Genomic DNA, 15,970 nt, shown 5'->3' on the forward strand with positions numbered 1-15,970 from the left:
CTCTTTCCTTTCCCATGAAGACTCTGAAATAGTTTGACCATGCAGGAGCTAAGGTCTGACTTTTGTCAGAAGAAAAGCTTTTGAACAGGTCTGGCACAACAGACCTGAATCAAACTAAGCACAATTCTTGTGCCTGCAATATCTTTTGCTTCTGCCCGAGAGAAGTTCTGAGTTGTGAGGTATCATTATCTTTCATGTATTCAGAGCATCTCTCCAGAATGAAACAACGTATGCCTAAATTGGCTGGAATAATGAGAACTCTGGAAAGATGCCCCAAGGTAGAGCCACTGGTGAAAATGAGATAAAGAGTCATTTATTAGGTACGTGGCTTGTAGGCCCAGGCATGCACAAAGATGAAATGATGGGCAGAACAACATCAGACAGAAGATTGTGGTCTGCAAGCAGTCCCACCTTTTCGTCATCAGCTCAGAACTCCGCTTCTCTGGCAGACAGGACAAAGACAGGCAAAAGTTACAGCCACGCACACCCTTGCTTTTCCTTTTAATTGGCTCAACAACAAGCTTATCAGATGTGAACTGTGACTTCTCTGTCCTCCACCCAAGCTTGATGGGAAAATCAGAACAAGGGGAAGGGTAGCAGTCTCTCCAGCCTTTCTCTCCTCCCTCATTCTCTTCTGTGACAGCTGCTCCTAACAATGCTGACCATTTTGCTTGCTCTTCTGCCTGGTGAGAGACTGCGGATCCATCTGCACTGTGGCTTTCCTACTGGCCATGTGGGGCAGATGCAAGGGGAAGGGGCCTTTGGAGCCACCGTCTTTGCTTCTTTTCACTTTCTCTCTCTCGCTCCTTCAGGTTCTGGAGTGGGTTGCACCATCACGCAGTGGCCCAAAGATGCAATCAAGAGAGCCGGAGAGAGTGTGGACCTCACCTGCTACCAGAATCATTCCACGCTTGCTAAAACTGTTAGTAGAATTATCTGTGTGTCTAAGTCAAAAGTATTTTGGAAACAGAATTGTATATACACTCTCATGATGCTGTTATTATCAATCAGTCAAAGCTATAGTGCTATTCACTGTGCCTGGAAATGTTGTCTTAATCTTAACAACTCAATAGACATAGGGCCATCAAAAGTCATGAGAGGACTTCTGAGTTAAAGAAACTTCTGTTGGGTATAAGGAAAGTCTTTTACAGTGGGATTGGTGAAGCATTGACACAGATTGACTAGGGATGCAGTTGAAACTCCATCCCTGGAAACATTCAAGGCCAGGCTGGGCCAGGCTCTGTGTAACCTGATCTACCTGTGTATATCCCTGTTCATTGCAGGGGATTTGGACTAAATGACCTTTTATGTTCCCTACCAGCTCTAAGGTTCAAATGATTCTATGATTGAAAAAAAGACAACGAAATGTAGCTAAATAAAAGTGATATGCTACAAACTGGCTTTAAATGGCAAAAGTACAATCATTAGCATGGTCTGTAAGCATGTAGATACAGTCCTGGTAAGTTACATGTGCATAGTGGACAGACTGAGTAATACCGTATACCAGTCTACTGTGAAACTCTCTAAGACTGAAGTTGGTGTGTTATAAAGCAGGTGTTCTTTATTTTCAGTACTGGATGCATGGATGTTGAGCTCTGCCTGTCGTGCATGCCTTGCACAAAAGATCTTCAGTTTATATACGTTACTTGTGTTACATACGCAGAGGTTTTCCCAGAGATATATTACACATGCAGAGGTTTTCCCAGAGTTATATACATATTCAGTAACTGATTCCAAATACAGCTTCCTTATCTACTTGGTACAAAAACTTAACAGAAGTCTCATTATTTACTTGGTACAAAGACTTAACAGAACTTCTCTTATCTACAAAGTGGTACAAAGACACAGCTCTTCCAGTTACCTAAACCAACTGCAGGGCTATTAGTCAATGAACACTAGCAAGCTTAACAATATTGTTACAACTTGAAGGTGGATTAAATTTATATATAACCTAGAATGAAAATGGTCTTTTCCAACCTTAATGATTTTATGTACAAGGACTGCCTTGAAAGCAGTGCCACCTATTTTATGAGGTTGGCCCTCAACTACTAGATGTTGGTAGTATAGCAATAGAGGTTGATCCTTCCTGCCAATATTCTATTACATTTTGCTGCCCTGGGACAGACAGTGGTGATGCCAAAAGACTTAATTTAGTTAGTGTTCAAAGAATAGTCCCCTCAATGCTCCAGACAGGTAAGAATAGGCCCCTTTATGTATATGCTGTGGGAGGCACCAAAGAGCAATCTAAGAGACAAAGAGTTGTCAAAGTAGTATCTACAGGACAAGCAGGTGCCAATATCAGTACTATCTATGAGCCATCTGAAAAACCTCTTGAATAACAGACCCAATATTAGATTTACTATGTATGGAAAAGGTGGAAAGTTCATGGAAATTGTATGAATATTCCTACATTAAACACAAACAATGAGGGGCATTTAGCTCTGGGGTATGTATGCTTCATGGAAAGATCCCCATGCACCTACTACTGCAATAAACTAGTATCAGCTTTCTGAACTATCATTTGGTTTGGGAAGTTTTCTTGTTTATTGTTTTTGGTAACCAAGGAATTAGCACCCCAGATAAGACAAACTCTCTGGAATCCCAACAGACTGGAAAAATCATGAAGACTCCATAGGAGTATTTTCAGGGTGTAATGCAATGGAAAGTACCACGATAATAGCAGGGTAGCAAAGCCTTTAGCTACAGCAAATAAGAGCAAGCCCAAATACAGTAACTGCAGATACTGAAATTAAGGAAAAGATCTGTGTACCTTTGGAAGGTCTCAGAAAGCCAGGAATCTCCACCAAGAGATACCCTCACACCCTCGACCACCCCTTAAATGAGGTCTGGGAAGGGGTGGATCCTGGCTCCACCCCTCACGGTCACTCAGGTGGATTGCATGCACCTGAGCTCCCCTGGGTTGGCCCTGGCTTCCCACCAGGTGCTCAATCACTGTTTCAGGCAATGACTTAGCATTTCCTTTACACAGGGAGACTCTCCAATTCCCTGATCAGGTGAATTTCCCTGACAGCTATCTGTTAAATCAATGACACTGATCACAGGTTGGAATGCCTGCATGTAAATCGTATCTGTTTTAAGCACATATTGTCAGGCTATTACCAGTATTAAGGTACAATCTGCATGCTACTGTGGGAACTCTCAGAGTCTGGATTTTGGCTGGCGTACTGAATCAAGGAGACGATGTATAGCCTTGATTAAAGTAGGCCTCATTGCTCAGGCAAACAGATAACTTTAGGAAGGAACACAGAAATCATGCAGGGTCCCATGAAGATAAGCGGAGTTTCTTTTTTCAACACAACAGGGGGTCCTGGGAAGAGAAGGAGGCAGAGTTGCTGTTGTAACACAATACCGGTTGAGCTACAAGCCTCTCTAAAGTTAGTAGTTCACAGTGAGGAAGACTTCGAGCCTTCATGAGGATGACTACTAGCCTTCGTCCAGTGACCACCAGATGGAGCTCAGAGACCTCTCCCAACATTTCAGAGCGCGTGTGCAAAAGGGTGGAAACAGTATGTTAATGAGTTCCTGGAAAGTCAATGCATATGTAACCCATTTGGGGGAAATCTGATGAATATGTAAGTACTTTGCCTTTATATGTATAGCTGTGTGCCCCCTCTGTGCGCATGTTTGGTGGAGCGATTCCCCATGCACCCAGTACTATATTAAAGGAATACCTGCTTGACATAACTCATTGGCGTGCCCAGTTATTCTATCAAGTTTCTTGATATTAATACTTGTATAAATGTTTTGGTTTCTGTACTTAAGGGCACCACCTACCTATAAGCCATGATCACAAGATTTCACAAGGATAGGCCCAGTTAAGATTTGGTGATGGCTAGCCTAAGGAACTGTACACTGCTACAGGGACTCCTGGATTCCAGTTCCAGTCTTGACTGTGGGTTACAGTCCTACCAGTGAGTTAGAGTCCCCCAAGTCCAACACACAAAAGTTGTGGGTTTGAGTCCCACTAGAGTTACCATAAGACCACATTATGATGGTAGTAGAAATGCTAAGTCATGGCTTGAAACAGTGATTGAGCACCTGGTGGGAAGGCAGGGCCAACCCAGGGGAGCTCAGGTGCATGCAGTGCACCTGAGTGACCGTGAGGAGTGGAGTCAGGTTTCACTCCTTCCCAGACCTCATTTAAGGGTTAGCAGTGGAGGTGAGGGTATCTTGCTGGTGATTCCTATGTACCTGAAGCCTTCCAAGGGTAAGCAAATTCTTTTCTTTGTTTCTGTGTCCCTTGTTGTTGTATATAAGCATAGCCTCATTTGCTGTAGTCTAGGACTTTGCTACTATGCTGTCACTGCTGTGCTTTCCATTGCATTACATACAGAGTTACAAGCGGTCTTAGGAAAGGATAATTTTTTTGTAACTCTCTTGATCTCTGTAATATTTTGGTTTCTGAAGTTATAATTCAGGCAGTAGAAAATCCACTGGAGAAGAGATAAGCCACAAACATAAAGACAAATAGAGGTAGATAAGGATGTTGAGATCTTGGTCAGACCACGAAGGAGCAATGGATCAAGGAGAAATGAGCAGGATATGGCAGTGCAGGGTGGAAGGCAGGCAAAGGGAATAAAGGGATAGTGATGCCCGTAGTTCAGATGAATCATCATAAAATCATAGAATAGCCTGGGTTGAAAAGAGCCTATGAAACTTTCTATCAGACTCATGGAAACTAAATGAAGGAACAGCCTTTGCTTCACTCTCTCCCTGTCACTTAAAATTATTGCCTAAAGGCCTTTCCTTTGTATGGACTATATATGAACTCTAACATGGGACAAGACTGCTGTCTGCTGGCACTTCTTGGATAGTACCTTGTGATAGTGCCCTTCTATGTGATATTAGTATCATATAGAACTTTCAAAAATCAATACAGAGGAATACAGAGGAAGTGGTTTGCATGCTTTTACATGAAAGACATCATGTTTCAGAGAGTCTGCTAGTGCCAGTAAGACCCATACAGGAATTTCAGTAGAAAGGTTTTAGACTTGGAGCAAATGCTACTGACATCAGAGAAAGTCTTGTCTCAATGCAGTCAAATAATATTCCACCATTATTGTTATCTTTTGGTCAGAAACAGAAAAAATCCTAAATGTATTTTTTAAAATAATTCGATCTAAACAAGTGTCTGCAGTCATTTTTAAAATTAGTGAGCTAAGCATACTGTTCTGCTGCTATAGAAAAGAGGGTATTGTAGAGGCACCTACTACCTGTCTAGTATTTGAAATGATTTTGTGTAGATTTCTGTTTTGATCCTAAATGTTTCGGGTTACTCTAATTTTCTCATTCACTTCCCTGGGGCCCTAACAGCTGTTCCTAGCTGAGCAGGGCAAAATAAGAGAAAAACATTTGTGATTTTTTTTTTCCCAGAAGGAATACTTTATTTCAAAGGATTGTATCCTGTGCTAACTGACTGATTGTCAAGATAGTCTGAAGTGAAGCTATTAGATTGAAACTTAAAGTGCTCATTCATGATGCTATACTTGGACAGTTTCTGTGAGAAGACTAGGCCTGGATGGTCTCAACATACCCCTGATCTAAGTATTTCATGTGCCCTTCTTTCATTGTATTGCCTCAGTGTCTGCCAGTCTACACAGTCTCACGTAGATCTTTCATTGTACCTGGGCAAACCAGGTATAGGGAAAAAAAAATGCAGTTCTGTGTCTTCATTAGTTATGCATAAGAAAGAAATATGAAGGTACCTTATAACCTGTCACTGGTAGTCCCTACCCCCTTCAGTCTCCAGAATGAAGGCAAGCTCTTGGTCCTAGGTGAAGCTTTTTCATCAGAGTCACAGGCTACCTGCGGAAAATTTCATTTCTGCTTCCTGCAATAGGCAGCCAGAGAAGTACCAGCATCCTACTTCCATCCCTTTCAGAGCAACTGACAAGTGCAGCAGAGATTGAAGAAGATATTCACAGTCAGGCAAGACTACAAAGAGAAACAGCCATCTGTAGTAAGCAAATCACTTTCAAAGTAAAACAATTACAGCGGGCTTCAGTTCTGTTATTATCCTGGGGCAGAAGAGTGGGAGTGAAAGTGCCATGACTACTGTCATGAAATTACATGATGAAAAATAAGTGCAAATAAAACGAGGTAATAATAACAAAGAATCATTTTTGTCTGAAGGAAAGAACTGTTTGAATTATGTATTAAGAGATAATTGAACTATCACACGTACAGAGCAGTGGCAGAATAAGGAAGTGGCCTGTGGTTTCCACAGCAAATTTTTTTGGTGACTGGATGACAAAATGAGAGAGAGGAGACACAGGTGGAATTGTTTTTGTATGACACTGTACCATTGTGGGGACAGGGGGATCCACAATGATGCAATCCCCAGGAGGTCTTTACAAAAACCCATGTTTGCGTAAGCTGCTTGGGAGAGTGTGCAAAGACAACTAGAGAGCATTCTACAGCACCAGTGGGCATGTTCTGTCTTGGTTTCTTTTGACAGACCTAGTATGTTTGAACTTACCTTCATTGTCTGAGAGCTGCAAGACTATCCTGTCTGGAGAACAAGACAGTGGATTCTGGGATGACCTTGAAATAATTTTCAGCAAATCAGACCTACTGCAGATGCAGTATGTGAAGCAAACAATATCTTTCTGATGCAATGTTTACTGTTGCCCCTCAAAATGGTTCTTCACTAACATGACAGTAGAATCTGAAATGTAGCATATACCTTTCAAAAAGAAGCAACATGTAAAAAGGTTGTTGGGGCTTTCTCTTGCGAGTATGTCTCCAGTGTCTACAGACTGGCTCATGCCTGTCAAGGCAATATTTTTCTCAAGTCCTTCTCCATGTTATCTCATTGCAGTTTTTCCTAGTGACTATGAAGGATTTGTCTGAGACCAACCAACAAATCCTTCTGGACAGTCCTTCTGTGAATTACTTTCAACCTATCAGAAAATTGAATGGAATCCTGCAAGACTATCAGATGACAGAAGGGAAAAAAAATATGGGTTTGTCTTAATTCACTACAGCAAAGGAGAAGCACCTAAATGAAAAAGCATGTGACTATGACCACCACAAATCAACTTGATTCTTAAGTTTCCCACGTTAAAGAAATAAAACATTCCCAATGTTTAGAGTATGAGCCTGACAATAGGGAAGCTGTAGTTGTGGAGTAATTATTTCTAGACATGGACCCCCCCCCCCCACCCCCCTTTGGGACCCCCCAAACGGTTTATGTCTACAACATGAGAATAGCAAGTGATATCAGTGAGGCAAACATCGTGAGAGAGGCTGTAAAATAACTAAAGATGAATTACAGACAAAAATACAAATGAACTCTGAAAAAATGCTACAGATAATACAGTGAGATTTCAAGCTGTTGCTTTGCCACAGATATTCAGAGTTTCAAGACATGGTAAATATCGTTTAAACTTCTGCTTACTAAACTCAGCTGTAGTGCACTCCTTCTCTTAACTTCTGATACATCAGTATATCATTGTGGCCAAGAATAGAGTGATTTTCGGTGATGGCACAAGACTTTCAGTGATCGGTAAGAAAATTTTCTTTTCTCTTTTAAATTAAGTCCTGGGTATTCTCCTCAGATCACTTTAGTGTTATTCTCCTTTTCATTATTAAACTGATGTTCTACTGATGTGCTAGTTGCTCATTCTACTTTGGAGACTAGATTAAATTTACTATCCTGGATAAGGACACACATTTTACTTTGAATAACTGAAAGAAAATATTTTCTGTGATAAAGAGCTGTCTGTCAAAACGGTTAGTTTGAGGAATGGGTTGAAAAAATATATGCATGTCATTGATATTTCTTAAGGAATAAACACCTGCAAAAATCACCGTTCTTGAAAAGTATAACTGCACTTCCAGGTTATTATGGACATATCACAAAAGGGCTATCTGAATTACAGCTACATTTAGAGAGGTCTCAAAAAGAAAATTAAGGCTCTACAAATTACTTTGAATCTTTGGGGGTTAAATTAAAACATGATAAATCAGGTAACTGGGAAAGACATATGTCTATTAGTATTTAGTTAACAAAACAGAAGCGAAAAGTACTCAGCTTTATCACAAGCAATACTAACAGCTCTATGCAGCTGTTTAACAGCTTATTAACTTGTTCTAGAAGCAGCTCTCTACAGCATGGCAAGATTCTTTCTGTATGACAAGTTTGTCAGGATGGTGCTAAAAAGTCCATTTGCAATAAGAGTCTTACTGTCTCAGAATGGATGATAAAAAGCTGATGAATATCACCAAAACATTATTTCCAAATTAAAATAACGTCTGGAGAACATTTATTTCTGGGTCACAGTTCTGGATTTGGACTCCTTCCAAATCCAGAAGAAAACAAATGTATTTCTAAGACTGATAAATCATAGAATCATAGAATGACTTGGCTTGAAAGGGACCTCAAGGATCATCAAGTTCCAACCCCCCTGCCACAGGCAGGGTTGCCAATGATGGTGATCTCTTTTTCTCATTACTGTTATTCCTAGAGTTAGAAGAACTGATGCCTCGTGCTTTTGTACCAGGCCCTTGCTGCAGAGAGAGAAACTTTCAGGTGATTAAATTCTGTCTCCATAGGAAAAATGGAGGCCCTTGATTTGAGGTGATTAATAAATTTTTTAAAAATACATTGTGAATCTGAGGTGCTGATGAAAAACAATACACTGATCCATCATTGACTGTTGACACTACAAACTACATTGTATGTTAAAAAAAAGAAACAAACTTACAAGAAACAAACATTGTATGTTAAAAAAAGAAACAAACTTACAAGAAAAGATTATTCATGATGTTGAAAGGAGATGGGAAAGCAAGGAATTGAGTCTGTTCAGCTGAAAATAAGGAAAGAAATCTGCTGTCTTTTTAAGAGGAATATGTTCTAATACTGCATGTTCTTAAGTGTCCTGTAAAGAACTGTTGGAAGCTGCACAAATTGATTCACCTAAGCCTGAAGCAGAAAGCTCTGGAAGAGGAATTTCTGGGACTTGTTTCACCAGATTAGACATACAGATGCAGTTGCTGTTCCTTTACAGATCTTTCCTTTATTTCCTAGGACACTAGGAAATAAATTAATGTGCTTTGTGTTTCACTGTTTACTGGTGCCACATGAGGGAGGGTTAGTCCAGAAGCTTTGTTCAGAGAACGGACAGTAGCAGAGAGGTTTTAATGCAGCTGCAAAAGAGTGTGAATAACGAAAGACTGTTCTTTGGCACTGGGACAAAACTCACAGTACTAGGTAAGTCAAAAGTCAGATCTCTGTAGTATATATGATACTGTTTTAGGGGACAATAAACTTCTTAACTAACAACAGAATAACGATGATTTTTCCCCCATCCACAAGGACCGGACTGATGCTTTATAGGTTGTTTATTTGGAAAAAATGGAAGATGGATATGGAAGCATAGGGTTTGCAGGCACTAACTTTAAGATCCTTTTTAGCTTTGACTTGTTATGCTCTGACTTCCCCATCTGAAAGCTTGATGGGAGAAATGAAAAAAAAAATAACTGCTCCCATTGTCCAAGAAAACAAATCCTTCTTTGGTCTGCATGTTTTGTGAGTTCTTCTGCCTCACTGTGTAACACTCAAAACCAATATTTAGGAGGTATGTCCATGCTCACTGTTAATGTTCTTGTGGCTGCTGAATACAGCAGGGAAGGAGCAGCATTGCTGGTACTTTGCTTCCTTCACCATAGATGTTGAGCAGGCTGCTTGAAGTTGCACTGGGATGCTGCCACCCTTTAGCATTCTTTTTCACTGTTTCTGATTTTTAAGAAGTCTATGTTATCTTTTTCTCACTTTTCTGAGCAGGAAAAGTGCACTTCTCTATTCTATTTTTCTCCATCTACTTTCTCAGCCTTTTCCTCTTGCAGAAAAGAATTTAACATCACCTACATCAAGGCTGATCTGTTGAGCATTTTGGAATCCCACGGCAGAACAAATTTTTCCATCTGCCATTGCAAGCTCTGATAGCAAACTGTAGAAATACACACAGGAATATGTTCCTTTAAACATTCTCATCTTAGGGAACTTAGTAACTGACAATGACAACACAAGAACTTATGGGTTATAGTCTGACGTACAGTTTTGCTTTTTAACTGCACCAGTTGTATTTGGAGTTGGCACTGTGATCAAAGTTATGCACAAGCAGCTGTGATTTTGCCCAAGTGCTTAATGTGAAGAGCATTTGAAAATTTCCCTTGTGTTGTATAGTATATACATAGATGAGTTTCAGATGAGAGTGGCGTTAAAGATGGCAAGAAATCATGAAAGTGATCTTACTATAGTGAAAATGGAATGGGAGGAGGACTGTGATACATTTTCTATGAGATGAGTGAAGAATGTAAGGCAGGGCATACGTGCATTTATGCATGAGAGCGGTTAAGCATTGCATCAGTGGTCTTCTATGACCAACATGGAAGATCAGAACAGAATGCCAGTTTGTGTCAGCTGGAAAGGAAGCAGAGGAGTTCAAAACATTATAGCGAGTTGACTATGAAGACATTACTATGAATTACTATAACTCTTCTGAGGTCTGTATGAACTCATATGTATTCACAGATGGGCCCAAGGTTTTTTGTGGAGTAAACACTGACAATCATGATTAAGGCTAACAGTTGAAAGAAAATACTGAGGCTTTACGCGGTCAAGATCTGTGCAAGATATAAAAATCTATTTATATATTTTCACTCTAGAAAAGAGGGAACGATCATGAAGAGCATCACAATTTATAATTCCATCACATAGAAAAAGAAGTTTTGTCTTTGTCCATAAGTCTCTCTGTAGTTCTCTCTGAATTTCCTCTTTCCATGTGCATTCTGCAGACCTGGTGGATTTGTCATGCAAGGTAAGAAAAAAAAAAAAGAGCTCTAGTAAAATATATAAGAAATATAACAAAAAAAAAAATGTTGATTTTAGGATTAGTGCTTAGTAAGTAATGTCTTACTGTTGCCTTGTAGCTCCTTTTTGACTGAAGCTGTTGCATACATGTAAGGCCAAAGGTATTAAAAGACACAGAACAGCTACGATATGGAACTTTTATTTATTTATTTTTTTTTGAGTGCATAAAATTGCTTTTTATTTTGGAAAGTCTTAAATGAGATTTTCTCATTCTGAGGATAACCTAAATAATAAATGACATGAAGCAATATTTCATAGTCTTAAAATAGGATTGCAAGTAGGGAACTAAAGTTAACTTATCCCAGGCAGGTTTAGGTTAGGTACCTAAAGTGTTATTCAGTTCAGACAGTGAAAATGAATAACTCTTTCCGATCGGGTCATATCCTAGCTTGGGTTACAAGTAAGGTATCGCATGGCAGTATAACTCTGAAAACTGCAGTAACCATCATGTCTTACTGTAACTCCAGGAATGTGCCACAGTCAGCTGAAGATGCTGATAGATCTTATCTCCTAGTACAACACCACAAAGACAGGCCTATTGAGTACTTTTCTGCCAATTTGTTTGCTCAGCTTCTTATCAGCTGTCCTGTTCCAATAGAGACAACATGAGAAATGCAAAAAGGGCTGCATTTCTGTTGCTAGAGCTTTTATGTTACTGTATAACTAATGATTTTTTTGCACTTCCCCTGTGAATATCTGTATTACAAATAATTATCTGTCTACTAGGAATTTGTTAAACAGCCAGTCACACAGCACAAAAAGTGCATAGTTCTAAGGGGTTGCTGGCTGAGAACAGTAATGAAGTGTCTGGGCTACACTGTTTTCTGTTTCAGAGAAGAACAATGAAATCATTCCACCAGCTGTGGCCATCTTTTCACCATCAAAGCAAGAGATTCAACAGAAGAACAAGGCCACGCTGGTATGCCTGGCCTCTGGTTTCTACCCTGATCACCTCAATCTAGTCTGGAAGGTGAATGGTGTGAAGAGGACAGAAGGAGTGGGAACAGATGAGATTTCCACACCAAATGGAAGCACTTACTCATTGACAAGCAGACTGAGAATCTCAGCCGAAGAGTGGTTCAACCCTTTGAATCGTTTTGAATGTATTGCTGAATATTTTAAGAATGCAACACTGGAATCAATACACAAATTCATCTATGGTGACACTGGTGAGTAAAAAACAAAAGAGTATCACCATAGTGTATATAGTGGAAATGCTAAGTCACAGCTTGAAACGGTGATTGAGCACCTGGTGGGAAGGCAGGGCCATCTCAGGGGAGCTCAGGTGTAAGCAATGCACCTGAGTGACCAAAAGGGGTGGAGCCAAGTTCCACTCCTTCCCAGATCTCATTTAAGGGTTGGCAGTGGAGGCAAGGGTATCTTGCTGTAGATCCTCATGTACCTGAGGCTGTTTAAAACCAAGCAAATTTTCTTCCTTTGTTTCTGCAGCTGCTGCACTTGGGCTCATCCTCATTTGCTGCAGCCAAAGACTTTGCCACCCTGCTATTATTGCTGCACTTTCCATCACATTATAGTGTTACAGTGTACAAATTAGTAATCACTTAAAAGAGGGGGGAAAAAAAAAGGTAGAGGTTACTTATTTTTATACAGTGGTTTGTTCATGGTACAAATATACTTGTAATTATGTAGGTATTTGTACGTCTTCATATTCTCAGCACACTGTATCTACAATGTTATCATTTTATATCTATAGATTTTCAAAGGATTATTCAAATTTTCTTAGTGTAAGTATACAGTAAAATAATAAAATATATGCTAACATAAAATGAAAAATATATGGTATAGTAAAATAAATACTGTAAACTGAAATGTCAAAAATTTTTTTCTTTGCATTGAAGAAAAATGTAACTTTCAATTCTTCATCTTTCAGGATGTATGCTCACTAAAGGTATGTGTACTATCTCATAGGCAAATAAACATCTGTATTTCAATTTCAGTTTTACTGATGGTAAGAATAAGAGGTGAGATATATATATTAAATTTCTTTCTACTAGAAGATTAACTTGTCCTTTCAGATCTAACTGATGCCTCGGTTATAAAAAAAAGTGGAGAAGGTTGGAGCTGCGTTCTGTACAGCTCTTACTACATTTACCTTCTGAAATAACGGAAGAAAATGTGGAACCTTCCCTTGCTGTCATTTGCTCTTTTTATCTCCTCCAGTTTTTAATATCACCTTCTATAGGGAAGCTGCTTGTTTACCTTTGTTTCTAGCAGAAAGCTCATCTATGAAAGAAAAAAATCATACTAGCCAAGTGATTATGACATTGAAATTGAAAATCCATAACTTCTTATATTTCCTGTAATCAGAATGTTTCTTATTAAAAATCACATTTCTCCTCCAAATTGTCAGGATATCTGTATTAGTAATTGTGATTATTTCCTCTCTATATTCATAATTATACAATCTTATTTTTTCACCAACTTTTTTGCTGTTTCAGGCATCTGAAGGCTGAACTGAAATCAGCCTGATCTCTCAATATTGCTGCAGTAAATTAGGATGAGAAATCTGCAAAAATAAAAGGCTAGATATTATGTTATTCTGTGCTGTGTAAAACTTACCTGATATGTCAGCATTCACTGACAGTAACAAGTGGAGAAAATATATATTTTGTGATTCAGCTTAATTCAACTTCCAAAGGGGGATTTACATGACTAGCCTACATTTTTTTTTATCAGGCGTAGTAATGCAGTTGTTAAACATTTCTAATCAGAACATACTTTCTTATCATAAAGCCAGTCTGTGTCTTTTCTAGGATTGCTTTCTCTTTTGGTTCTTTGAGTCACAATATTCTTTCCCATCCTGTCCTATCTCAGATACCAACATAACCATTCATTTGACGGTAATTCCTTTGCTTAGTTAAAGATTTCAAGGATTTTTATTTAATTACAGTTACACTATATCAAGTCTCTCCTGATGATGATAATTCAGTACACAAATTACGCTTGCTTTGCAGACTCCTACTTGCGATATGGAAATTCTATGAAGCTCACTTACCTCATTCTGTGTGGTAAAGCCTTCCTCTATGCAATTTTGGTGTGTGCTTTGATGTGGACAATCAAGGTAGGCCAATGTGCCACTTTCAGGCTGAGCTTGTTCACTAGTACAAGGATTAGTGGATAAAACAAAATCTACAATCAGCTCAAGGGTTATTTTCTACTTGTTCTTGAGAGATTTGTCTGGGCTAGTTTAAAGAAATCACAAGTAAGAAGATTTCTGTTATAGTTTTTCCAGAGATCAAACAAAATCAATGCTGTCCAGCAAAGATATTCCTTCTGAAAACATACAGGAAAAGATAAGAAGTAGTAAGCACAACTTCTCCAGAAAAAGAAATATCAGATACATCATGCTTTTCTTTAGTCATTGGAAAGGGACATGTGCCTGCAGAAAAAGTAGAAACTGGGGGCTTTGAGGAGGTATGTACAATGAATGGGAGAAATCGAAACAGATGGGAGAAGTTTAAGTAGCTAGTAACAGAAGTAAAATAATCTTTATCTGTAAACTTCTCGTGTACCTGGTAGATACTTCTGGTAAGAGTAATGGAAGCCTCAGCACTGACTTCCCTTAAAAGTGGGACTGGGAATTGTGTTTGAGAAGAAACATGATGGAGTTAAGAGTGAGTAACAAGCACAGCCCGTTATGTTCAAGACGTTCTCCTTTTTGAAGGCTACGTGAGGAAGTACATTACTGGGTCACAGTCATCTGTGAATTTTTTTTTGTAAAGCTATTAACTCAGCATGTAAGTAAATAACATGTACGGGTACTTTGTAGCAAGATTCTTTCTCCCTACAAAGAAAGGGTGAAGCCTTGGAGCTACAATCACAGACACAGAATTGTAGGGATTGGAAGGAACCTCTGAATATCAACCCCCGGCTGAAGCAGGTTCCCTACAGTAGGTTGCACAGGAAAATGTCCAGGAGAGTCTTCTTCCTTTTATTTATATGGAATTTCTTATGTTCCAGTTTCTATCCCTTGCCACTTGTTCTGTCACTGCAAGATGCTGAAAAGAGCCTGGCCCCATCAACTTGACATGCTCATTTCACTGCACATTCTCAGGAAACTCAAGAATATAGACAATTGTAAATTTGGACTATTATTTCATCATGCTCTTGCTTAACTGTTTATTCTGTTTTGTTTTCATTTAGACTGGTAGCAAGCTATATAAAGAATGAGTGAATAATCTCCATCGCATCAACAGGAAAACAGCGAATTCCACTTCTTTTCCATGGCAAAGAGTCCAAGCCTCTAATATCCTCTTTCTTGATGGCCCTCTGTTCTCTCCTGTTCTTTCAGCTGTGTTTTAATCACTACAGGATTTCCCATGGATGTGCAGGGTAGTCTCTGTCATAGCTTTAAAGCACCTTCTTACTGTTCAGAGGTGTCAGCTTGTTAAATTAGGAATAAAGCTTAAGTTTCGCTCCTTTTGAAGAAGCTTGAGTGTTTTTTTCCAATCTGTTATTTTGTAGCACTATCATTCTACACCACAGCTTCCGGTCACACTTAGTATTATGAAGTACTCACATTAAAATACATTCAATGACAATACTGAGAGGAATAGTCTATCTGTCATGAGAATGCTAGAAGGCTCATCTGCTGCTGGCACTGTGTACTAGCAACTGTAGTGGGGCTCTAGGCTTCATAAGCTTGCATACCCCCACTGTCAATGACTGGGAGAGCGAGGACCTGGGAACTGCTACCAAGCAGACTACATGTCTGAGATCAATTGCTGGGAGATCAGTAATGCATGTGTGTGGGTCTGTGTGGGGAGATGGGGGGGGCAACTGAAGTTTTGTATCTGTGAAAGGGAGGGTCTGTACAAGGAAGCAGAGTGAGGCTGTAGTCCTCGCAGTCTCGTATGTCCCTCTACAAGCATGTGAGTAGACCAAAGATCTAGGGCCAGCTCCCGAATAGCCTGAGTATCTAAGGCCAGCTACCAGAGGGTTTCACACTGTATACATTTTCTGTTAGCAGGCCTTCATTCTGGTCAGCAAGTGGAGAACAGTGTGATGTTGATGTTTGTGCTTGCATGGTGCTAAGTTTTTCTCCCTGTGTTA

The 15,970-nt window shown here is 39.5% G+C and overlaps 1 long non-coding RNA gene and 1 gene segment (V, D, J or C); one reads left to right on the top strand and one right to left on the bottom strand.

Moving 5' to 3' along the window:
* LOC110397990 overlaps nt 1-2,795 on the bottom strand; it is an 8,775-nt gene extending 5,980 nt beyond the window's left edge. The window contains exon 1 of the long non-coding RNA XR_002438129.1: nt 2,771-2,795. This is a non-coding gene — a long non-coding RNA (uncharacterized LOC110397990). The remainder of the gene's footprint in view (nt 1-2,770) is intronic.
* Nucleotides 4,109-15,347, top strand: LOC110397963. The segment is given in 5 exon segments: nt 6,328-7,528; nt 10,693-10,844; nt 11,731-12,066; nt 12,789-12,806; nt 13,873-15,347. Coding segments are annotated over 4 exon segments (528 nt in total).

Source organism: Numida meleagris, chromosome 1 (genome assembly GCF_002078875.1).
Source record: "Numida meleagris isolate 19003 breed g44 Domestic line chromosome 1, NumMel1.0, whole genome shotgun sequence".
Classification (NCBI taxonomy): Eukaryota; Metazoa; Chordata; class Aves; order Galliformes; family Numididae; genus Numida; species Numida meleagris.